We start from the raw sequence: 23,912 nt of genomic DNA on the forward strand, positions 1-23,912 counted from the left end.
AAAGGCTTGCTGCGTATCCGATGAGGATAACATCCAACACTTACTGAGCATCTATGGAGGGCGGGCCTGGCCCCTTGGGAGCAGGAAAGTCTCACAGCAACCCTGCAGGAGGGCCCAGGTCTTATCTCCACTTACAGAGGCAGCCGAGGCCGGGAAGCGCAGGCAGTGTGGTCAGGAGGCCGCAAAGCTGGGGTGTGAGCCCTCCAGCCCAGAGCCCGACTCCGTACCACCCTGCTAGGCTGCCCCTTTGAATGAATGAATCAATCAATCTCAATCAACTGATCGATCGCTCGGGCAATCCAGGAGCAGACACATTCTATACTCAATTAACAACCAAGGCAGACACGACACCCAGCCACCAGGCGGCCACGGGCACACCACCACTGCCAGCACGGCCGCCACCACCAGTGCCACCGAAACCGTGGCTCTCATTTAGAGGCGTTCGATGTGCGCCAGGCCCGCTTCTAAGCACTTCGCACCCGTTCACTCAGATCATCCCCGCAACAGCCATTTGAGGTAGGCATCATCCCCATTTCATTAGTGGGGAAACTGAGGCACAGAGAGAACAAGGCACTTGCCCGAGGTCACATAGCTAGTAAGTGGCAGAATCTGGATTTGAACCCATATCTCTTAGGCCCAGAGTCCCTGCTACGCCTGTCCCTGCACACACACTATTCAGGTGAGCACCTCAAATGCCCCTGAGAAGAAAAGGGGGTCAGTGGCTTCAAAATAAAACAATAATGATGCTGCTAAGACTACCAGCAGTCAGAGCAGTGAAGCCCCATGGAGCACTCCCCTCGGCAGGCCCTCAGCCCCTTCTTCACCTGAGTTCTCGGGGGAAGCGCTATCATCTCCCCACTTCACAGATGAGGAAACTGAGGCTCATGGGGTAGAGTCATACAAGTGCCAGGTTGTGAAGCTGGGGCTTGACTCCACTTTTGCTCCTGAGCCCAAGCCCCATCATCCACCTTGCTGGGGTCTCTGGTTCTCCAACCCACCTTTTCAAGTTCTGGGGTCCCAAGCAATGCAGTAGGGCCGTGCCCCAAGGAAACCTGGAAAGTGAGGCCGTGGGGCCAGCAGGCTGTGAGAGGAGACACCTGTAACCCAATAGCCTGGGCAAAGCGGGCTGGTGTGTGGGCACCGACTGGGCAGGGAATGGGAGGAGGAGAAGGGGAGAGGCAGGGAGGATGAGGTCAGGGGGAGGAGGGGAGGGAGCAGGAAGATCTTTATTTCCCTTGGGCAATGCTCACTGCCAGTTAATCCTGAGCTGGCATATACAGGCCAACATCCCACCCCCTCAACCACCACTGCCACCGAGCTGGACCCTCTCCGTGCTAGGAGATTTCAGCAGGTGTTAAAGACAGGTGCTCCTCACCCCCAGCCCTCACTGAGTCTTCCTCCCTGCAGAAACCAGAGTCCTGGAAAATCTAGAAAACAGCACAGCTCCTTGTGTACAAGGGAGCACCACCTGACACTCCAGGAGCACCGAGAGCCAACTGAGCAGCCAGGGGGCAGGTGCAGGAGGTGTGGCCCAACCTGACAGGACAGGGGCCTGACCGAACGAAGCCCGAGGGTCGGCCTCAGCTCTGACGACAGGAGCACGGAACAGCGTCCCCCCTCTGGCCTAGAACGCTCAGGGGGCTGCAAAGGGGTGTCCTTAAATTCTGCACAGCACTCAAGGAGAGTTCCAAGAGGGGGATGCTGTCCCTGGTCTGCCCATCCAGCTGTGTGACCTCTCAGCAGCCTGCTCACCCTCTCTGGACCAAGGCAGGCTGCGCAGAGGAGTAATTCAGCCTCCCAGGACAGGCTGCACAGACTTCAAACCCAGTGCAGGCAGCCCGGCTGGGGAGGCCTGGGGGTGGAGCGCTCTGAGTCCCTTCCTGTACCTTCATGTCTGCTGGGAACCATGCAGCCTACTGACTCAGGTTGTTCCGTCAAACCCCAAGTCAGCTGTTTTGAGCCAGCCGAGCCTCAGTTTCCCCAGATCTGAAATGGTGACAAGGCTAGGCATGTCACAAGTGTGCCCCAAAGTGGGGGAGGGATGGGGGAGGGGGAGAGCGAGAGAAAGAGAAAGAAAGAAGGAAAGGAAGGAAGGAAGGAAGGAAGGAAGGAAGGAAGAAAGAAAGAAAGAAAGAAAGAAAGAAAGAAAGAAAGAAAGAAAGAGAGAGAGAAAGAGAGAGAGAAAGAGAGAAAGAGAGAGAGAAAGAGAGAAAGAGAGAAAGAGAGAAAGAAAGGGGCCACCGTCAAATGGCCCTCGCCTCCAGCAACAGCTGCGGAGGAAGCGGCCTCTCCGCCGAGACCATTTACACTCTCAGTGAGGCGAGCCCGCCCCTTCTGTGCTCCTGGGGGAGGGAGAGGTCCGGGCCTCCTCTCAAGTCCCCCGGAGGCCAGGGCTGGGCTGGCTGCTCCCTGACCTGTCCATTCCTCCCCCAGGGGTGGCCCTGCGACTGTGAGTTCAAACAGGGTGGGGGAGGCTCTGACTTCGGGTTCATCTGCCTCTGGGTCTTCATTCCAATGTGCTGACAGCCCCAAATCCCTGGTGAGTCAGTGCCTGACCCACCTCGTTCCTTCCTCCATGCCCCCAGAGGAGTCTGACCGAGGAGGGCTGGAGGGGGAGGCGGGGAGGTGGGAGCAGGGGCCGGGCACACAGGGGCATACCTGCCCACCCCGGTACCCAGGAGGGGTGTTTACAGCACAGATCAACCCCAGCAGCCATCCTGTGGGGCCCACTCAAGATGAACCATGAGGGGCTGAGTCCTGGCCTAAGACCCCTCCCCACCTAGGGCTGCCGGGGTGCAGCACCCATGTGGGCCCGCAGGTCGGGCTGGGATGCTCAGAGCGGTGGGGGGAGGGGGCACAAACGACCCACCATCTTCAGCTTGTGCTGCTGCAGGATCTCATCCAGGTTCTGCCTCTTCTTGTAGTTGAAGTAGAAGTTCTTACACTGGGACACCGTCTTGGAGCCCACCATCCGGGCGATGGCCGACCAGTTCCGGCCGTGTTCCAGGAGACCTGTGGGGGAAAGGATGGCAGGTGAGGGGCCGGATAGGCAGAGGGGGCCTGTGCCCGCAGCCTGGAGGGCAAACAGAGCCTCAGGCAGAAAGCAGCCTGCTTCTGGGCCTGAGGCTCACTGCACGAGTCCGAGGCCTCCAAAAAGAGACACGGGGGTGGGAGTCACCAACGTGGGGGGAGCCTGGCCTCTCTAGGCTGCACGGGAAAGGCCTGGGCTCCAGGAACCGGAGGAGCAGGAGGGCAACTGTCCTGGGTGCACCCCCGCTGAGGCAGCCATCAAGGGTTCTGGGGGCTGGGGGCTGAGGTCCTGGGCCCAGACCCCGCCTGGGGCCCCACCTCCCCTCCTCCCCTGGCTGTGGTGACCCAGCACCAATGCTTGCTCACAGCTGCAGACGAGGCCTCGGGAGACGGGGCTGTTTCCCGGCCGGGCCAGGGAAAGGAAGCAACGCGTGAGCAGGGGTGGGAGGGTGGAGTCTGGGTGGAGGTGAGCTGGGGCCAGGAGCCTCGGCACCCAGGTTAACCAGGGCACCCCCAGGGCCCAAGGCTCCCCGTGGACACCTGAAGGCCGCTCTGGACTGGGGGCCTCTCCAGGCTGGCTCAGGGTCTGGGAGTGGACTTGCCCCCCCAAATCACAGCCCCCCTGTCTCCGTGAGCTTCTCACACAGACTCCTGACGTGGGGAGAAACCCCCAAGAACTGGCAGACCTCATCCCAAACCCACCTGGGTCAGAGGAAGCTCCCTCCACCCCTACAGACTCAGGCCAGAGCTGCACCTCCAACCCCTGTTCCACCTTCAATGCCGTAAACACCAGGCTCAGCAGAAAAGCAGCCCCCACCCCTCCCCCGGAAGCCGGCCCGTCTCAGCCCATCTGCCCGCAGAGCTCCCGGCACACGCACAGGCCAGCGCCTCTGTTTACTCTATTTACTCCTGCAGCAGGTAGGGCCTGCCTGCTTCCCTAGGGCAGCAGGAAGGACCCAGACTCAGGGGCTGTGGGGCAGGGCCGAGCCCCCAGAGGGCAGCAGGCACGAAGCCTGAGTCACACTGCTGGGAACACAGCAGCCTCTGAGCCCCAGAGCTAGACTTGTAAAGACTAGCGGAAGATTTCCCATAACGGAGTTTGAAAGGCTGCTTTCCTTGCATCAAATCAAGCTGCAAGCAGGGAGGGCTATGACTGATATTTTGCAGAGGTGCAGGAGCCTGAGGGGCTGACAGTTTGCGTGTTGGTTATTTTCTGTCATTCATTCATTCATTCTTTCACCCATCCATCCATCCGTCCATTCAAACAGGAGCTGGTGATTTCCTACATACAAGGCTCTAACAGAAGTAATATAGCAGCACAGAACAACATCAACAAACCACCATGTCACATGGCCAAACGACCTGGAGTTTGCAAAGCCCTTCAAAGACTTTGTTCCCTCTTACCCTTGCTGTGGAGGCCATGGTTGTTTTCCCATCCCCAGGATGGGGGAAACCGAGGCTTGGGGGGTCACAGCAACTCACAAGCTTCTGGGGTGGGCCAAGGGGCCGGGGGGGCAGGTTTTCTGCTCTCCCACCTCTGGGCCCAGTGGGTGGGGGTGGTGCTGGACTGACAGGCCACCTGCTCCCCTGCAGAGGCCACAGGGCCACGTGGCTCCATGGCAGCTCCTCAGGGTTCCTCAAGGACAGGCACGGAGGGGAGGGCTGGGGCGTGGGATCAAATGTAAACCAGCCCCCTGACCTTTCCCTCCGCCTGCGCCAGCAGCAGCTGCCACTTCCACAGAACCTGGCGGAGGACGACGGGGACGCGCGTTTATTTATATTTCCCCAGCCGGGGCCAAGAGAGCCCAGGCAAACACGTCGGGCCGGAACCCCGGGAGGGAGAGGGCGGGTCTCCCATCTGGGCCTGCTGGGGGAGGGGGTCTGGCGGGGAACGAGGGCCCAGAGGGTGGCTGGACCCCAGGGAGGTTGGCATTTACAAACTCAACACATAAATAAGGAGGTGACTTGGAGTTGGCTGGGGGCTGGGGAATTAACTCCACTCATGGCAGCAGCAGTTGTGGGGGGGGGGCACCCGGCCCTTCCTGAAAGCTGCTGGTGAAGGAGCACAGGACCGAGTTGTCCAGAAGCCCTGCCCAGAACACGCTGTGTGGTCTCTGCCATCCCCTCTGCTCTCAGGGCCTCAGTTTCTTTAACTGCTGTGTGAAGGGCTGGGGTGAGCGTCCTAACATCGCGCTGGCTAGGGCCCCCGAGGTCGGGGTGACAGCCATGGGCTTCCTTCTGGTTCTAGGAACCCCAGACTAAGGGAGCCGAGCACGGGGAAGTACACTTTAGATCCCACCATGCCTTGGAAACCAGACCCAGCTAAAAGACCCCCCAAGCCTGCCTACCTGGAGAGAACATCTCTGAGCATGCGCCAACCAAGACCCCCAAGACTTGTACCCAGGTGCTCCTTCCTTTCCAGAGAGCCAGAGAGGCAGGGGAAGGGGCACCAAGAAACGGGGGGGGGGGATCCCATGGGTGCCGAACTCCGGAGTCCCTGTCACTGTGACCCAAAGTACCCCCGCATCCCCTCCCCGGAGCCACTCACTCACATCCTCTCATCTGCGTTTCCCCCTCGGCCAAGTTTTCCGGAAACATACGGCTTGGAGGATGCTCCAGGGATCGGAGCGGGGAGCAGCGGGCTGGGAGGCGGGAGGCTGGGCGGCCGCGGTGCCGGCTCCGCAAGGCTTCTGGCTGGCGTCTGCTGGCGGATCAGCTCTGCCTCACATCCTCTCGTCCAACGGTGAGGGAGGGAGGGAGGGAGGGAGGGGCCGGTGGTGGGAGGGCGGCAGGCGGAGGCTGGCTCCGAGAAGGGCGGGGAAGCTGCTCCGTGCTGCGCGCCGGTGGTGGCCCAGGGCTCCTCCGGCTCTGCCACCCCTCAGCCGTCACCCCCACTCCCCGCCCCCCGGCAGCTGCAGGCGTGTGAGGTGCCCTTCGAGGTGGAAGCAGGCGGCGGGAAGTTGTCGGCTGTGTGCTCAGTCCCCGTGCCAGGCGTCACCAGAGAGCACAGCGCCCACGGCTCCTCGGGCACCAATGTGCCCAGAGCGGGTGCTCAGCCCTCAGACCCCTGATGCCCCCACTGGGCAGAATCCAAAAACCCCAGCCAGTCGGGCAGCAGTGCCCCAGCAGCCTCACGGCGCGCCCGGGCTCAGCCGATCTTCCTGCTGCCTGACCCAGCGAGACGCGTCAGGGCTGAATGTGACCTCCAGACGGAGGCTCGCGGGAGCGGGCGGGCGGGCGGGGGGGGGGGGAGCGTGGCAGAAGCCCAGGTTCAGAAGGGGCGGGCCAACTTGGCACTGGCTTCCCCCCTCCCTCTCTCCCCATCCTTGGCGGTGGCGGCGTCAGCAGTGGCAAGAACAGATGAGGGTTCAGAAAAACAGAGCTTCTCCACCCCGGCAGACGGGAGCAAACAGCTTCTTCCGCCGTCATTCTTCTGTGCTGGTTCCACCTGTGGTCTGCCCCCCGCCTGCCCTGCTGCCGCCACAGCGGCCAGGCCCTCCGTGGGGGGCTCTGGAGGCTGGAAGGGGGCTGCGGCTGTGAGTGGGCAGGGCTGGCTTAGTCTTCCAAGAAGCAGCTTAGGATTTGAGGGGACTCTTCCCGGTGCAAATGAGACCCCCAGCCACTAAGGGTAGGGGGAAGGGTTTGTATTCACCAGAGGACCCTCTGCTCCCCGAGGATCTTGGGACTATGGTCTCCTCTTTCCTCCCTCTCTGAGACACCCATGACAATCAGGTCGGCCCACACCCCATACAAACACCTGCTATAGATGCCCCAGGCAGCTCCTAAGAGGTTGAAAGTTAACTGAGTTGAACTTTGGAGCGAGATCCAGGTCACGACCGATTTCTCCAACTCCGGGGTCACTGACCTGCCTGTCCCTTTAGCCCTCAGCCTTTCCATCCTGCCCATGGAAACCCAAGGGACAACAGGCCATAGGTCTCCGAAGCATACCTGTACCCCTGCCTTGGCCTCAGCCCTCTCCTGGATCCCAGGGCACAGAGCCAGGGGAGGGCAACAGAACCCAACCATGTCCGGGAGCTGGGACATCCCGCCTGAGTCCCACGATCCATTCCCTGTAAGGGAGGTCCAAGTGAGCTCTTAAGGATGCCAATCCAATCGTGTCACTCCTTTGCTTCAAATCTTCCAATGATGACCCAAAGCTCTTGGAATAAAATCCAAAGGCCACAGCATGGTGCATGAGGCTCTGCAGAGCCAGTCCCGCCCCCCGTCCAGCCTGCTTCCTACCTCTTCCCTTGCTCACACTCTCCAGCCACTGGGACCTTTTCTGCCCAGCCCTTGGATGTGCCCCAGGACATTCGCACTCACTGTTCCCGCCGCCCTCATGGCTTTTTCACAGATCTGCTTCTGTCCTCCTTCAGCTCTCAGCTGCAAGTGACACCTCCTCCGAGAAGCCTTCCTTGACTGCTCTCTCCCAAGATGTCCTCCCGGCCACCCTGCTGTCACGGGGTTTGGTTATCTCCAGAGCAGTTATCACTCCCTTAAATTAGCCCCCAGGCTGCACTGTTTGCTGACCACTGTGTCTCCGCACCCACAACTGCCAGGTGTGCAGGAAGCGCTTGACAAACGAACAAACACCCGGGGTGTCTAGGTTTGGGGGCTTTCTGGGTAGCCCCCAGCCATCTCTGCTGCCTCTCTGGGGCTCCCGGTTAGGAGCTCCAAAGACAGGAGGGGGCTGAGCTGAGGGGGACTCAAACCCTCCCCAGACGAGACAGGAGGGAGTGCCCACCTCTCACACCAGGGGCATGCCCACACACATTCTGTGCCAGCACTCCAGACAGCAGATTCTGCCAGCATCCCCTGTGGTCTGGATTCCCCGACCCCACTTCTAATGTCTAAGCAAAGAGCTCTGTTCTGAAGCGTCGGGAGGCAGGAACTAGGAAGTGAAACTGACCAAGACAGGAAGTCAAGCCAGGAGGTCTGAGTCACGGACTCACTCAGAACACAAACGAGGCAGAAGAGCAGCGGGTGGCCACGGGGCGGCAGTGAGAGGGCTCTCACCCCTGGGGTCTGCAAGCCTGCACCGACAGCCAGCCCCGCCCCACCACTGGCAGGCTCTGACGTCCTGGGGGCGGGGGAGTCCTTGCAGCACCTGCAGGCACCACACTGCCATCCATCTGCGACCTGGGAATGGCACAGCTGCTCCCTCTGGAACCCAGCATCCCCCTAGGAAACACTCGCTCCCCACCACCCCAGCCAGCCCCGTCTGACCCTGAAGCTTTCTGCTCCCTCCCTGAAGAGGCACAGGCAGGCTGCCCGCAAGAGGGGCACATCTCCATCCCTCCCGCTAAATGCCATTTTCCAAGAGAAACTCCAGTCTGCAAAACAAGATTTTCTGCCTAAAACCCTGTCAAAAGAGAGGGGACAAGTCCAGCAGACTCAGTCCTGAGTCATGCCACTTCCTTATTCCAGAAACCCAAGCCCTGGGCAAGTCTGACACGGACTCAGCCCCTAGGTTGGTGATCCTGCTGGGAGTCTACTGTGCATCTGAGCTTCCAAAACTCCCGCCAGGCCCCGAGGGGATTCAGCCAGACAACATCACACCTGAACTTGGACACACCTACCTTTTCTTTCCGTCTCTTTTCAAAATTTGCCTCAGCTTCAGCGATTATATCTGCAAACCATAGGGAGGATGTGATTTCCCAGTACATAAGCAAATACACACTTATTAAGATGAACAAAAAAACCAGGTTTGCACGACCCGCCATCCTACCACTTTTGGAAAACGCCGCCTTACGCGTTCGATGTCAGGTTTTCTCATAGAGCACAGCCAAGCGGTTCACTCCTGGGGCCGAGTGGCTCCACATTATTTGCTGCGCAAGCCCCAGCTCATCACTCAGCCCCCTCATCTGCAAAGCAGAAGGCGTGTGTGTGCACGTACATGTGTGCACACACGTGTGTTCACAAATATGGAAAACTCGCCTCAAGGATCCCTTGGGAGGATTACGTAAGCTCATTCACGCAAAGTGCGGGAACCAGCAAGCACCTGCCAGGTGGTAACGGGCATCATCATGACTGTGTAGCGTGCCACGTGTCTCCCTCCCCTACGCGAACGCCCGTGTGTGGCTTTTGCTCCGGGGAGTGCCAGTGGGCTGGGAGAGGCCTGACTTCACCTTCAAAGCTGCTGGTAAGGAACAAGAGAGGGGTCTGGAGCCCGCCTTGGCTGTCCCCTGGGTTCATGCAGAAATCCCAGCTCTCTCCGACTTCTGCTTCCCATCACAGCAGCCTATGTCCCACATGCCAAAAGCATCCAGGGCGTGGGGCAGTGCACCGAAGATGAAGCTCAGCAGTCCCTCTCCAGCCGAGGTGGCGACACTCCCCACTGAAATTGGCGCTGGGACACCGCACGGTCCCTTCTGACAGCCTTTAACGCCACCCCATGCCTGTCCATCAACTGTCCCCACTCCAAGCGTTGGCCCTGTCTCCTGTGGGACGCTCACTGATGTCAATACTCCGAAGTGACCCTGAACCACAGTGTGTCAGCGGCCAACCCCGTGCACTAACCATGGCACCACACTGCCTGCCGTGAGCCCTGGCGGGTGTGTACGCTGCTGTTCAGACTAAGCACACAGGTCACCGCTCTTCCGTGGTCCCTGCAGTGAGGGTGGTGTGCGGCTCTGATGATGGACATGTGGATGGGGAGGCCCTGCATTTCCAACCTCTGTGGCTGGAGCCTCACACCTCCCCTCCCCGAGCCTCAGCCTCTCCATCCGTGAAAACTAATTAAACCAGCCAGTGTGCACAAGCTCTGCGGAGGCGCAGAGCCGTTAGTGGTTTCTCCTTCACTCCCCGAGAAAGGGGGCGAGTCCCATGGACAGAGTCAGGCTGGAGTTACCGCGGGGGAGTTCTGGGGTCCACCTGGCCTGCACCTGGCCCGATGGACCTTATGTGAGGCCTCAAGGCCTGGCCCCTGCAGCACCCTCTCCCTCTCCACCAGGCAGGCCACTGGAGGCCAGGGAGGGGCTGGTGGTGCGGAGCTGGGCCAGTGCCTATTTCTAGTCTGGAATGGTGTGCCTGGGGGCTTCCCTGCCCCACCACAGCTGGCACCCTGTCTACCAGAGAAAGGGGCTGGGGACCAGGAAGAGTCGCCAGCAGAGCCCTGGGCCTCCCACACAGCTGGGTCAAGACTGTGAGCCAGTCCAGGCTGACCTTTCCCAGGGGAACCAGAGCCTCAAGTTCCAGCCTAGTGGCGCTGGGCCCGAAGGCAGGCAGCCAACTCCCCAGGGCTGCCCAGCACACGCTCAGCCCCCACTCGGTGTGAGCCCCAGGGCAGGCAGCCCTGACTCCATGCACATAAGAAGAGCAGGTGCCCACCTGCCTACCTGGAGCCCTGCCACTCTCCTGACCCCCGTTCCACCCTTCCCTATGTAATGGCCCTCCCCATGCTCTTACAGTAATAGCCAAACTGGTAAGGCTGGGGGACGGCCCTCCCAATGGCCTCTCCACCCCTCACCTCTCTCCCCTTCGCTGAGTTTCAACCAGTTCTTGCTTGACCACGCTGCCCCTGCTACAGTGCCTTTGCATGTGCCACTCCTTTGCTGGGGTGCCCCTCCCTCCCTCATTATCTGATTAACAGCAGCCAGGCCTGTGGACTCACCTCACACCAGCCCCATCCCACCCTGTCACTAGAGTGCCTGGACTCAAATCCCAGCCCCACCGATTAAAAGCTGTGTGACCTTGGGCAGCTCACATACCCTCTCTGGATTTCAGTTTCATCATCTGGATACAGAAACTAGTAATAGCATCTGCCTCACAAGGTTGGTGGGGATGATGTGACTCAAAACACACGAAGCCTTTGGCAGAACCTGGCACCCAGGGGTACTAATAATAGTATTACTTACTATTATTTTGTGCTTTGGGTGTCAGCCCAAGGGCCTTCCCCCCGCGCTGTGAAACCTCTTCCAAGTGTCACTTTGCACCTGCCTAGCAGGTCACTCACCTCCAACCCACCCCCAGCAGCACAGGTAGGGGGTCGAGGCTCTGAGAGGTACAGCCACCTGCTCAGCGTCACACACTCATAAGGGCCAGAGCCGCGACTCAAACCCAGGGAGAAAGGCTCCACAGTCTGCGTGCGGAACTGCAAGCTGCCACTTCTGAGCACCTACTGTATACGCACAAATATGGCTCATGCCACCCTCACAACGCCCCTTGGCGACGGCACTTCGGGGGACGAGGGAAAATGGGGCCGAGACAGGGCCAGGCCAGGCCAGAGTCGCAAGCCTGAAGAGCTGGTTCTCATGACAAACAGTGACGGGGACTCAGTGCCGAAGACATCACGCTTCCAAACTCTTTCACGGAAACCCCAGAAATGTGACTGTACTGGATACATGGTGTCATCCCCCCCCCCAATTTCATGTCCGCCCACCTGTAACCTGTGAATGTGACCTTATTTGGAAAAAGAGTCTTTACAGATGTGATCAACTTGAGATGAGGTCACACTGGATTAGGGTGGATCCTCATAAGAGGAGGAAAATTTGGACAGAGATGCGCAGAGGGAAGACAGCCATGTGAAAACGATGACAGAGATTGGAATGTCTACCAGTTAAGGAACGCCGAGGATGGCCAGCAGAAACCCCAGAGGCCAGAAGAGCAAAGGCAGGGCCCTCCCCTAGAGCCCTCAGAGATAGCACAGCCCTGCGACGTCTTCATGCCAGACTTAAGACAGACTTAACGGCCTCCAGGACTGTGAGCGAAAACACTTCTGTCGTTTTCAAGCCACCTACGTTTGTACCTTGTTACGGCAGCCCCAGGAAACTAACACAGAGGTGATACTCTAATTCCCATGGTACAGATGAAGCAACTGAGGCACAGAGAGGTAGACTGGCTTGCCTGAGGTCTCAGAGATAAAAGGTCCAGAGGCTGAGGTCTGCTTTCTCTCTGGGGATTGGGGATGCTCTGCGGTTCAATCCTACAAGGCCTGGCTGCTGGAAGTCTTCCAGGATGCTCAGGGCAGGCAAGTGGTCCCAAGCCTCTGGGGATATCTGCCTGCTCACCTCCCAAGCTCCCTGAGGGAGAGACCACGGCTGGCCTGTCTTGGGTACCCCTGTCCTGCATGGAGTGAGGCACTAGGTCGATGTAAAGATGGGTAGGAGGACACGTGGGCGCCATCTGCCTTGGGCACAGCTGGTTCTGGGGTACCGTCCTGGGTTCCTGAGGCTGGGGGCACGAGAACGTTCCTTGCCTCCCATCACTGCCCACTATGGAGAAGTCGCTGGGGGCTACAGGCACCTGCCCCTCTGCCCTGCGCCCCTCCCGCCGACTGGAACACACAGCCATTAGCAGCCACCCTGAGCGGTAATTGTCCAGATTGCTGTAATTCACGGCAGACGAGCACACTGGCGCTCATCACATTATCACAAATGTCACTGAGCAGGGCCTTGGCGCGCTCGGTGCCCAGGGGACTCGCTCGCTCCCGTCTCCGTGGGCAGGACCCGGATGAGCTCACTGCCGCCACTGAAGACCCAACCTTGAGACGGTGGAGCGCACTCCTGTCTCAGCCAGTGAGTCATCCCTGGCCGTCCTCCCAGCCCCCGGGTCTGCCCTTCCCAAAGGGAGAGCTGGGGAGGGCGGCAGCCTCCAACCCAGCCGACTCCCGGTTCCCTGGTAGCAGGGAGGGAGCCGAGGACAGGGCTGCCATGATGACAGAAGACACAGAACAGGCCGGTAGCCCTGCGATGTGTGCATGGAGCCCCCAGCTCCCCCGGTTTGGGGGCCCCTGAGCAGCATCACTCCCAATGGCTGAGATGCCAGGGCCTCGTGTGTGGTTAAAAAACCTGTGCAGCTCTATACAGATGTTCACAGCAGCACTATTCATAGCAGCCAAAAAAAAAAAAAAAGGTGGAAACAACCCAAGTGTCCATCAATAGAATGTGGTACGTCCATACGGCGGAGCAACACTCAGCCATGGGCAGGAAGCCCTGCACCCGCCACAGCATGAATAAACCTTGACGGCACCACGCCGAGTGAGGGCAGCCAGACACAGAAGGGCACATACTGTACAATTCAATTCACGCTAAAGTCCAAACCCGGGAAGTCCGTAGAGAAAGAAAGCAGACCGGTGGGTGCTTGGCGGAATGGGGAGTGACTGCTAAAGGCACAGAGTTTCCATCTGGGTGGTGAGAAGTCCTGGGACCAGGCGGTGGTGATGGCTGCACAACACTGAGTTCTGACTGCCACTCAACTGTGCACTTTAAAGCCGTTAAAACGATGGATTTTATGTTATGCATATTTCATCAAAATTAAAGGAGGGGAAAATCACACAATTTCAATAAAGCCTCTTTTGCACCCCACGGCGAACTCCACACCAGAAATGACAGAGTGGACATGGAAGACAGAAGAACAATGAGGCCCCCTCAGGGGGCGGGCAGCACCCCCTGTGCCCGGGCAGCCAGACGATGCCCACAGGCCCTGAGAGCACGCCTCTGAGCCGCTGAAAATAGGAGCTCGCCTGCGAGAGGAAGGGGGGCAGCTCCTCCCCTCCTGGGAACGGGTGCTGAGGGTCCAGCCGGGCCCTTCCTCCAGGCCTGCCTCACCCGAGGGCTGGGAGCTCGGAGGAAGGTCTGATGCCTCCGAGGGGCAGGGTTCCCAGGCAGGAGCCCCGAGGGGAGTGCCTGGCTCCCAGGTCGGGGGCCTGATGAGGTCTGGGGCTGCCCCTGGTCAGTTTCTGAACACCAGGGCCAGACACTCAGGCCCCTCAGCACCCCATCCAGGGCAGGGGTAGGGGCAGGGCTGGCAGCCCACTGCCCAGGGTCTCAGCCTCTGGGCCCAGCTGTCCTCATATTCAACTGTCCCTGTGCACCCGGGTCCTTCGTTAGAAATGCCATTTGTTCCCTCCCTGAGTCATGACCTGGAGCTCTGGGTGCAAAGAAGCTGTATGTCAGTGGTGGGGCCTCAGCAGGACCTCGGAGGCAAGAGCCGAGAGGCCCAGGTCACCAGCTCCAGGACTTGGGCCATCCTCGGCCTCTGCTCCTCGCTTTGTCCACAAAACAGCCAGAAACAAGACCCACCTCTTAGGGCTGGGGTCAAGATAAACGGGAGCAAGCAGGCAAAAGGCGCTCAGATGCCACCCCAGCCTCAGCCTTCCTGTGGGCGCCGTGCTGGCTGGACGGCCTCTGTGCTGGGCCCGGGGGCGGGGAGGCTGGACCATTTCCCAGAGGTGGTGGGGGGAGGGGGGTCCACACCGACACAGCCCCAGCATTGCCAGGCCCATTCTCGGGACCCTCAGGGCCTGTCAGCTCTGGCCCCTCTTGGCCCACCCTGATACCCTGCCAATTTCACAGATGGGGACACTAAGGCCCAGAGACAAGTCACTGATCTGGGAAGTCAAGGGCTCAGCCATTCTGGCTCTGATGAACAATGAACATGCTAGTGGCTTCTACAGAGAACGTGGGGTCAGCACCATAGCACAGAACCACTAGCCACCCCTGGAGACGGCACAGCTGAGGGGGACAGCCTGACACCGTAGCCCCACCATGGCAGCCACCAGCAGGCTCTGAACCTCCTCACAAGGCACCCAGGAGCACTGCCACCACTCTGTCTACAAGGCCACAATGTGCTGACCCCAGAGGCCATGGAAGCCATCCGTGGACAACATGGCTACACAGACCCATTTTCTGGAGGACAAAACTGAGGCTCTAAGGAGACATGCCCAATCTGAGAACACCCAGAAGCAGAGCCTGCCCCCGCAGACTACACCACAGCCCTATTTAAGGGCACGTGTGTCCACCTCCTTCGACCACACAAGCCACAGGACCTGGATGTGTGTTGAGGGCGATCAGAGCAGCCAGAAACCCCCTCACCTTTCTTGGCTGTTTCCATCTCTTCTTCGGTCCAGCGAGAACTCTCGTTCATCTCCATGGAAGCTGAAAAGCAAGACAGGCGTGTTGGCAGCAGCCTGGACAGAGACATTTTCTCTGCCTCTGGCTCCTTCAGGGCACCTCCAGGGGTGGGGGGTGTGCAATCACCCTGTTTTACAGATGGGGAAATTGGGGTGGCCCAGGGTCTGGACCGCGCCCACACTACCTCTGCACGCACTTGGCTGGGAAGGGGGTGGCCCACTGGGAGTGTGGTGACGGGGCGGGGGGACATGAGCTCCAAATGGGCAGGGACTTCGGCTGAGCGTGGCCTCCCTGGGGCTGGATGATTCTTTGTCACGGGGCGGCCCCGGGCACTGCAGGAGGTTGAACAGCAACCCCGGCCTCTACCCACCCAATGCCAGGAGCCCCCACTCCAGCTGGGATAATCAGAACTGTTTCCAGACACGACCACCTGTCCACGATGGCAGACCCCACTCCCAGGGTGATGATTACATTCTGCCCCGACTCGTCCGGTTCAGGGACGAGCCTGCTCGTGTTATTTAGAAAGGACGCAGCTGCCTTGGAGTTGGGGGCGGGGGCTGCCCAAGAGTCTGCTGTGGCTGTCTGTGAGCCTCTCCTCCGAGATCCCCTACACATGAGCCCGGGTTCTTTCCTGCAAGACGCTTAAGATCTCGTGAGGCCGGGGGGGAGCATGAGGGATGTCAGCTTCATGGACTCGGTGCCTGGAACAGTGCCAGGCACAGAGTACGCACTTGGTAAAGGCCACTGACCAGTGGAGGAAAGTTTGGGCATCTTCCCTGCTCCCTGCTGCCATGGCCAACTTTCCCCTTCCTTCCCACGGGAGCCCCAGAGGGAGGCTGTGGAGTCTGAGCCTGGGGTGGGGATGCCTGTCAGAGGGCCCGGGGCTGTGTTTTCCACCCCATCGTCCAGCCCCAACATTGGCCCGGGGCCCAGAAGAACTTTCCCAGATGATAGATACACCAGTGCACTTCTTAACGATCCCTCCTGCCCTGGGCCTCCGGGCACCCTGGCACCAAGGGCCAGCCAGTGAAAGCCTACAGGAACCACACGGGATTTGTGGCCAAAGGGCTGGGTTTGAACCCCAATGAACTCCATGACTTTACAGAGGCATCATCCCTTCTCTAAGGCTCAAACAACCCATCTGTGAAATAGGTACAAACAATCCCCCACGGGAAGGGATAGGTGCCTGGCACAAATCCTAGGTGTCGGGGAGGGGCGCCTGTGAGAAATGAAACGTTGCCTCCACCAACTCACTCCCTGGGAAGACATCCAGGTGGCCGGGGCCTCAGCCAGAGCACTCAGGCCACGGACGGGGCTCCCACAGAGGCGGAGGGCAGGCCCCAGGCAGCCAGAATGGTACCGAAAACAGACACATGCCGGCTGCCCCCCTGTGGCTGAACTTGGGAACTGCTACTCAATTCTTCTCCCCTCAGGGCAGGGCATGAGGTCCAGAGCCCCTGGGTGAGCCCCTGCTGAGCAGAGGGAGAAACCAAGGCCCACAGAAGTGAAGGTACAAACCCAGGTGCCTGCAGAGCTGGTGCAGGGCAAGTGGGGACAGCTGGTGTTCAGGCCCTTCTGAAAAGGGGTGGTGGCTACTCAGCACCAAGGGCGCCCTGGCAGAAACACTAATTAAAAACAAAACCAAACTGGCAATCTGGGGTTTCACGTGAACTTTCTGGAATAATCACGGCTGACAGCCAATGAGCCTCTCCCATGCCCCATGCGCTGCTCTAGCCTCTTCCCACACACAAAGTCACCAAAACACTCACTCCATGCTTGCAGGCAACCTGGTGCAGGTGTGGCCAACTGAGGCACAGAAAGGTGAAGGAACTTGCCCCAGGCCACACAGCGAGTTCGCAGCTAGCGCTGGGGTTCTGAGCCCACTGCACCTGAGGGGCCCCTTCCCTGGCCCGAGACTCACCCAGCTCAGCACTCTGCTGCGGGGTGACAGCCTCCTCGCAGTTGGCCTCGTTGGCCATGGAGCGAGTGATGCGGCCTTTGCGTCTCCCCTGGCTGTTGGCGGTTTTGCGGCCTTTGGAGGCCACTGCCTCCTTCTCGTCATTGTCTTCCCCAGAGGTGTCATCTGTCTTCTCCCTAAAGGCCAGAGCGGGGAGACACGGGTGGTTTCACCTGAGCCAGGAACTTAGATGGCAGTTTCAAGAGACCTGCTTTTCCTTAGCAAGGCAAGCGCTGGCCGCTAGCAATTTTGTACTAATCAGGTGATAGGAAAGAGGGGGAACGCTCAGGGTGAGGGCCAGCTGGTAGCAATCTGCAAGCTTCTCTATTCACCAGACGAGGGAGCATGGCTGGCATCCATCTGCGATGCCATCTTACTTCTCAAAAGGGAGGTGGGAGCTGGAAGCTATCACCTATTCTCCTAAGAGGAAGGCGGGCTAGTGGTCAACGGACTGGATGTTTTACTCAGTCAGTGGAGGTCTGGGTTGGTGGCTATCTGCAAAACCATTTTACACACTAAACAGAGAGGCTCTCTGCTCTGTCTGCAAGACTGCTGGATTAATGCATGGGGGTGCAGGCTGGTACAACCTATAGGCCACTGTACTCCCCCAAAAGGAGACATTCCCCACAGGGCCCTATAAAGGACACTAACTGTGCTTTTGGTATTATCCTGGGCCCTTGTGTCTTGCAGAAAAAGCAAGAGGAAAGCTTCCTGCCGGTCTCATGCAGGCCGAGCCAGGTGTGTGGGGAGCATGTGAACTCAATACTCAGGGCTGGGACTTTCTCAGAAGCCGGCTCAGGAGTTTACTGTGGGCCCGCTCAGATTTATCACCTCCGCCTTCCATTCATCTTCCTGAAGGCCCTCGCAGGAGCGCCTGGGAGACAGTGGGTAACGAAGCCAGATGTTCTCTGAAGCCACATTCCTGAGCGCATTCCAGGTACCTGGCGCTAAGCTGCGCCCCCCCCCCCAGGAGTGAATCTCCAACTGGCGGGCTCCCGACGCCCCTGGCAGGCACGGGAGGCTGTCAGGGCCCCCGAGGCGAGGCTGTGCCTTGATCTGCAAGAACTCACACTGACAGCGATGTAAGGTGAGGGCTGCTGCCTGCCTGCACACCTAGTCCTTCCATGAGTGAGGGCCTGATCCCCTCCCCCCAGCATCTCGGGAGACTTGGCCGAGGAGGGGGAGGAGAAGAGGAGGCAGAGAGTTCCAAAGTCATTGCCTGGATTTATTAGCTCGGGAGTAGAGCTCAAATGAGCTATCAGTCTCGAAGGTCTCCAGAGGCTTTGAGAAAGAAAGGGCGGGCGGGCGAGAAGGGGGAGAGGGCGGGCTTCCGGAAGGGGGGCTGCCGGGGACAGGCAGAGTAGAAGGTGCCTCCCTTCCCGGCAGGCGATCTGGAGACAGCAGATCGCCACGTCCGCGCACAGCTCTACAGCGGGGCACCCACGGGGGCCGCGGTTCAGGCCGAGTACAGACCACGGCCCCGCCACCCAGGGGCGCGGCCGGACTGGCCTTACTTGATCAGCTCCTCCTTGTCATTCTCCACGTCCGGCTTCTCCTCCTCCTTCTCCGCCTCCTTCTCCTTCTCCTTCTCCTCCTTCTCCTCCTGGGTGCTGCGGGGCATCTGCTGCTGCTGCTGCTGGGTCCCGGGGGGGGGGGGGGCGGGGGGGGGAAACAGTGAGGCAGGTGAGTCTCTGCGCCTGGGCTGAGCGAGCTGGGCGACGAGGGGAAGCACAATGGAGTCGAGCCCAGAAGAGGAAGAGGCCGCAGACAGAGGCTGCTGCAAGGAGTGGGGGCTCAGAACCCAGGGCCCACCTGGCGTGAGCTGGGCAGAAACCACCACAGCCCGGGGTACTAGGGAGGCAAAGGCACAGGTGAGTGACAAAGTGCTGGCATCAGACGCCTGGCCTCCACCTGGTGAATGTGTGACTCTGGACGAAGGTCTTAACCTCTCTGAGCTCTGCTTCTTTCCCTTGAAAGCAGGGGTATTTGCCATGCCTACACCTCAGCCAGTGGCGAGGAGGCTGAAATGACAGAATCCATACAGAGCTGGCATCTGGCACCAGTACTTAAGGGGCTGGGCGGTGCAGAAGCCACCAACACAGGAGGGAGGGCCCCTGGTCAGCCTGGTCAGGCAAGAGCAGGGGACACTGGGAAATCTGGTGTCACACCCTGATGCCCAGGCCCGCCCCGCCCTGACAGAGCTCAGGCCATTCCTCGAAGCCTCAGTCTCCACGTCTGTAAAATGGGCAGATGAAAGGATGGTCCCAGGTCCCCGGGCCACTTGAGGGTGGTTGCTGCTATGATGAGGGCCCACTTCTGCTGCTGCGCACCAGGTCTCCCTCTCAGGTTGGCCCTCGGAGGGGAAGAGAGCAGGCCCGCTTGACAGAGGAGATCGAAGGGGCCCCAGGGCAACACCGGCCTCTCCGGTGGCCTCTTCCCTTCATCCCCCCACCCCACCCAAGCGCCCGAGGCACTCCGAGCCCTGCCCCTGCCCTCACCACGCCAGGGGAGGAAGGAGGACCACCTTCCCACACCGCCGCCCAACTTCCTTTCCGTCCCACCTGATTTCTTTTAAAGCACACACCAATTCTCTTGGCCACCCCAAAGTCCTCCCTGCGAGCAGCTGTCAGACCAGACCTTCTTTCCATCCCACTGAGCCAAGTGAAACAAAAACAAACCCGCTGAAAAGCCCTTCAGCGTGTGCTGAGGGGCACGGCCACACCAACCTTCAAATCAAGGGGAAACCCGAGCAGACGGAGATGGGCGGGGGCGGGGAGGGGAGCTCCGAGGGTTCCCTTTCTCCCCATCTTTCCTCTGCACCAGAACACATACCCGTCCGCCGCACACGCTGCTCTGGCCTGCAACCCCACCCCAGACCCTCTCTGTAGCTTTAACGTATGATTTATGATGTGGCTGAGCACAGGGACCAGCTGCAGGCGTTCCACGGACGCCGGGACACAGGGCCAGCGTCTGCACGTTCACAGGGAACCGTGGGCTCTCAGGCTATAGCAGTGTCCACCCCAGAATCCCCTGGCTCAGGTCTGTCCCCGCTTCCCCAAGAACCTCCCTCTGCTCTGTAAGAGGCGGGGCATGGGGGCAGAACAGCCTCCCTCCACCCCTACTACATTGCTGTCAATTCCCGATGGGCGGCCCAGTGTCCTTGAACTAGCCTGTCCCTTGCCACCACCCTGAACCCTGAGCCACTACAGCATAACCTTTCAACAGCGTTCCGCCTCCCCCTCACTCCGCCGCACTGACAGAAGCCTCTTCTGGAGCTGGCCCTGCAGACAGGGGCCAGGGCAGAGAAGCTGAGTAGGGATCGGGGACCAGAACCCAGTGCGGGGGGAGATGGCATGGCGGACTGGGGAGGGGTCCCCCCCGCCCCGTGGGTGGCTCGGCATGGCTGCCGTCACCACCTGCGAGACCTCCCCGGCTTCCGCACACCCAGGACTGGGCGGGGAAGGACGGGGACTTCCCAACCGCAGGACGCTGGACGTCTCCTGAGACCACCTTCTGTGCCATGTCTGTGCCAAGAACCCTCAACTGGGCTGCAGCTTCACTCTGAAGCTTTGTCCGCGGTCCCTCCTAGCAGCTGACTCCAGGCAACCCTCCTGGGACACCTGTCATTGTCCCCTGGCTCTAGGCTGGTGGGGTCTCAGGTCCCCTGGAGTCTCACCCTTGGCCCACAAAGCCGGCCCTGGCTGCCCCGGGCACAGCCAGCAGATGCGGATCCCCACCCGCTGACACAGGCAGCAGCCCTGGCCCTGCGCTAACACGGCGTGACTAACCGGGGCTGATGCCCAGGGAGCCTGCACCTGCGCCCTCCTGCCCAGGGCCCTCCACTGCAGCCCTCCTCCGAGTCCTCAGAAAGCCCCAAATCCTCGAAAAGCCCCAGAGACGATGCCAGCATTTCCGGAAAGCTCACCACATGCCGACAGTGCGCTGAGCACATTCTTTCAGCCAGCTCCCCGCCCCCTGAGGTCCAGAGGGTCATGACAAAGGAGGAAAAACCAACAGTAACAGCGACCTGGGGTTCGTCCCGGGGGCCGCCCCTTCCCCTAGCACCTGGGGCGCCTTGCAAACAACATTCCCTTTAGTGTCCTTGATCAACCTCAGATGGAAAAGGGCAGTGATGGCTGCTCCCACTCTGCACAGGGGGAAGCTGAGACTGAGAGAGGAGGAAAGTCCCTGGAGGCAGCAGGCGTCATCCTGTCGTCCCCAAAGCCCCGCTTAGAGTCTTACCTGACTCCACCCCCTGGTCCGAACCTGAGGCCTCTTTGGGCATCCCTGACCCTTTCTGCCTGACCTGCCCTGTCCCCTTTTTAAGATTCCTCAAGCCCCGGACTGGGCCGGCCCATAACCACCCCCCCCTGCGAATAATCACCCATATCACAGCATTAATAATAAAAATAGCTCCAAATGCCATGTGCCGGGCACTGCTCTACATGCTTTGATCATCTCCTTTACCAACCCCATCATTCTCCCATCTCACAGAGGAGGAAACTGAGGCCCAGCGAGAATGGCTCACAAAGCTGGGAAACAGCAATGCAGGATTCAAACCCAGAGCCTGTGCTGAGCCCAGCTGCGCCCAGCCCCCTCTCCTGCCATCTCCACTCACCCCCACTTGTCCCTTGCCCCTTTCCCAGCCCCATCCCACACCCATCTCGTGGCCCTCGGACCTGGTCATTATTCCTCGCACTTCCCACCCAGGTGTGCAGTCCCAGTACCAGACCCCGTGGCCTCCTCCCTGACACTCTATCAAGCCCCTCAGGCAGGGGCAGGTGACCCCCACACCCCACCCTCTGGGAGGAGTAGGTACAGGAGTAGGTACTTCGGGGCCACCCTGGAGCCCTGGATAGGCTCTTGGTTTCCTGCGGCCTGAATTCCATCTCCCCCTGGAGAGCTGTCCCTGCTGCCCGAGCGGAGGGGGGCTAGTGGGGGGGGGCAAAAGGGACAGACCCCAGGGCAGTCCTGGCCTTAAATACAGTTTCCACTGACAGGGACCGTCAGGCACATCACTGACCATCTGCCTGGCCTCCGGCTGCACGCAGGAGGTTAACAGGCTGACACAGGGACACAGCTCTCACTCTGGGGGATCTGTGCAGCGAGAGGGAGACGCCAAGTCCCAGGCCCCCGTCAGCCAGCCCAGTCCCTGAAAGCCTCTGATATTCTAGGACAGCAAACACGGTGACAGCTCACTCAAGGCTGACTCACACCTACTAGGCCCAGCTTCTGATCTCAGGCCCTTCCACGGATCACAGAACTGCACTTGCTGGGTTTCACGGGCCATTTAGAGCCACTGCTCTCGCGGCTGCACGCACGGATCACCTGGGCAGCTCTGGGAAGTCCCGACGCCCAGGCCCCACCCACACCAGTCACATCAGGATCTTAAGGTGAGAGCCAGGCATCAGTGTGTTTAAATTCCCAGGTTACTCCAAAGGGCAGCCAGGTTTGACAACCGGTACTTTAGACAAGGAGCCAGCAAACTTCTCCTGTAAGAGCCAGATGGTAAATACTTTAGGGTCATCGGTCCATCAGTCTCTTTCCCAACTACTGACTCTGCCCTTTATAGCGTGAAAACAGCCAAAATGCAAACAAGTGCGTGTGGCTATATGCCAATAAAGCTTTATTTACAAAAACAGGTGGGGGGCCAGACCAGCGCTGTTCAAACTAGAACGTACACATGAACTACCTGGGGATATTGGGGAAATGCAGGTTCCGATTCAGTGGGTCTGGGGCAGGCGAGACCGCATTTCTAGGCAGCTCCCAGGGATGGTGGACGCTGCTGGTTCTCGGACCACACTCTGAGGAGCAAGGTTTCCAGGGATCCTTGTTTCACGAAAGCCACCCAGGACCCTTGCCACTGGCAGCAGGTGATGCTTGGGGACCCAGCAGAAGAACCAAAGCCAGACTCCACCATGTCAAGTGATTCCAGAGCTGACGATGGGGTCCACCTTTGTTTTCAAACATGCCATCGGTCAGGCCAACAACAGGCTTCATGCCCAGTGCTTGGTCGTTAAAGTCCCTCCCAAACCATAGCACAGTTCTGCGGGAAAACCTGACCAGAAGTATGGTTAGCCAGAGCCATCAGTTCAAATCCCTGGGGGGGGACCCCTGATTCCGGAGCACTGAGTGCTGGACAAGCAACCCATAACATTAACAGCCTGCGCTGTGCCGAAGCCCCAGACCAGGGGCTGTATGGAAAACACTATGAATAAAAACAACAAATGCTGACTGAGCTCAACGAACATGTGATGAGGCCTTCTCATTTCATACCTGTTAGTTAATTAAATGCTCCCAACACTGCCGGCATTATCTCTGTTTTATAGAAGAACATACAGAGAAACAGAAAGGTTAAGTAACTCACCAAAAATCACACAGCATTTCCTAGCAAGATCCTACAGGCAGGTTCTCTGCCTGCCTCTCACCCAAGCCTGGGGGATCACAGGCTCCTCCTCACCCCCGTTTAAGCCAAACTGTGCCACCCCCTCATTCATTCCCTCCACAAGCACACTCTGGGCCCCCAAGGGGGACCCCAAGCTACAGAAAATGTGTTCTCCAACCTTACGGAGCTATAGCACTTCAGCTGACAAGGACAAGGAACTAAGACAGGACAGATGGAGGCTGCAGGGATGAGAAAACTTTAAAAAGGCAAAGCACGTCGCAGATGTGACAGTGATTCATGCTGACCAGCAGGGAGGAGGGAGGAGGCCCCTGAGCTGAGTCTCCGGAGGATTTTGGTAGAGAAGGACGAGAGGGGGTGTTTCAGGGAGGGAGCCTGCTCTGGCAAAAGCACAGGGAAGTGAAATCACCCACTGTCCTTACTGAACGAGACACTGAACGTGGTTGGAGAGCCAGGCCAGCTTTAACGTCCCTGCTCAGAAACACGGGAGGTGCCCGGAGAGCAGTGGACAGCCACTGAAGGCTTCTTTCAGAAGACCGATGGCGAGCAGGGAATGACGAGTCCCACCCCGTGTTTTAGGGCCATGAGGTAGCTGGTCAAGGTGGGGATGGGTGGCGGTTCCAGGAATGAGGGGAGAGTCCAGTGAAAAGATGGTACCAAACATCCAGAG

At 59.4% G+C, this 23,912-nt stretch overlaps 1 protein-coding gene and 1 long non-coding RNA gene across 25 annotated transcripts in view; both read right to left on the reverse strand.

Annotated features, from left to right (window-relative positions):
- The window catches only part of NCOR2 (nuclear receptor corepressor 2), a 214,963-nt gene that overhangs the window by 51,552 nt on the left and 139,499 nt on the right, over nucleotides 1–23,912 (reverse strand). For 23 of the 24 annotated variants that reach the window (XM_031442513.2, XM_031442507.2, XM_031442506.2 and 20 more), the window contains 4 exons: nucleotides 18,354–18,475; nucleotides 16,804–16,976; nucleotides 14,844–14,906; nucleotides 2,870–3,012 (listed from right to left, as the gene is read on the reverse strand). In XM_031442513.2, the coding sequence (XP_031298373.1) occupies nucleotides 2,870–3,012; nucleotides 14,844–14,906; nucleotides 16,804–16,976; nucleotides 18,354–18,475 (501 nt within the window). The remainder of the gene's footprint in view (nucleotides 1–2,869; nucleotides 3,013–14,843; nucleotides 14,907–16,803; nucleotides 16,977–18,353; nucleotides 18,476–23,912) is intronic. The other variant, XM_031442503.2, reaches the window with a different exon arrangement.
- On the reverse strand, nucleotides 8,056–14,837 carry LOC135319754 (uncharacterized). Its single transcript, XR_010378607.1, has 3 exons — nucleotides 8,759–14,837; nucleotides 8,610–8,659; nucleotides 8,056–8,137 (listed from the first exon to the last, which is right to left on the reverse strand). It is a non-coding gene; the product is annotated as an uncharacterized LOC135319754 (long non-coding RNA).

This window comes from Camelus dromedarius, chromosome 31 (genome assembly GCF_036321535.1).
Source record: "Camelus dromedarius isolate mCamDro1 chromosome 31, mCamDro1.pat, whole genome shotgun sequence".
Classification (NCBI taxonomy): Eukaryota; Metazoa; Chordata; class Mammalia; order Artiodactyla; family Camelidae; genus Camelus; species Camelus dromedarius.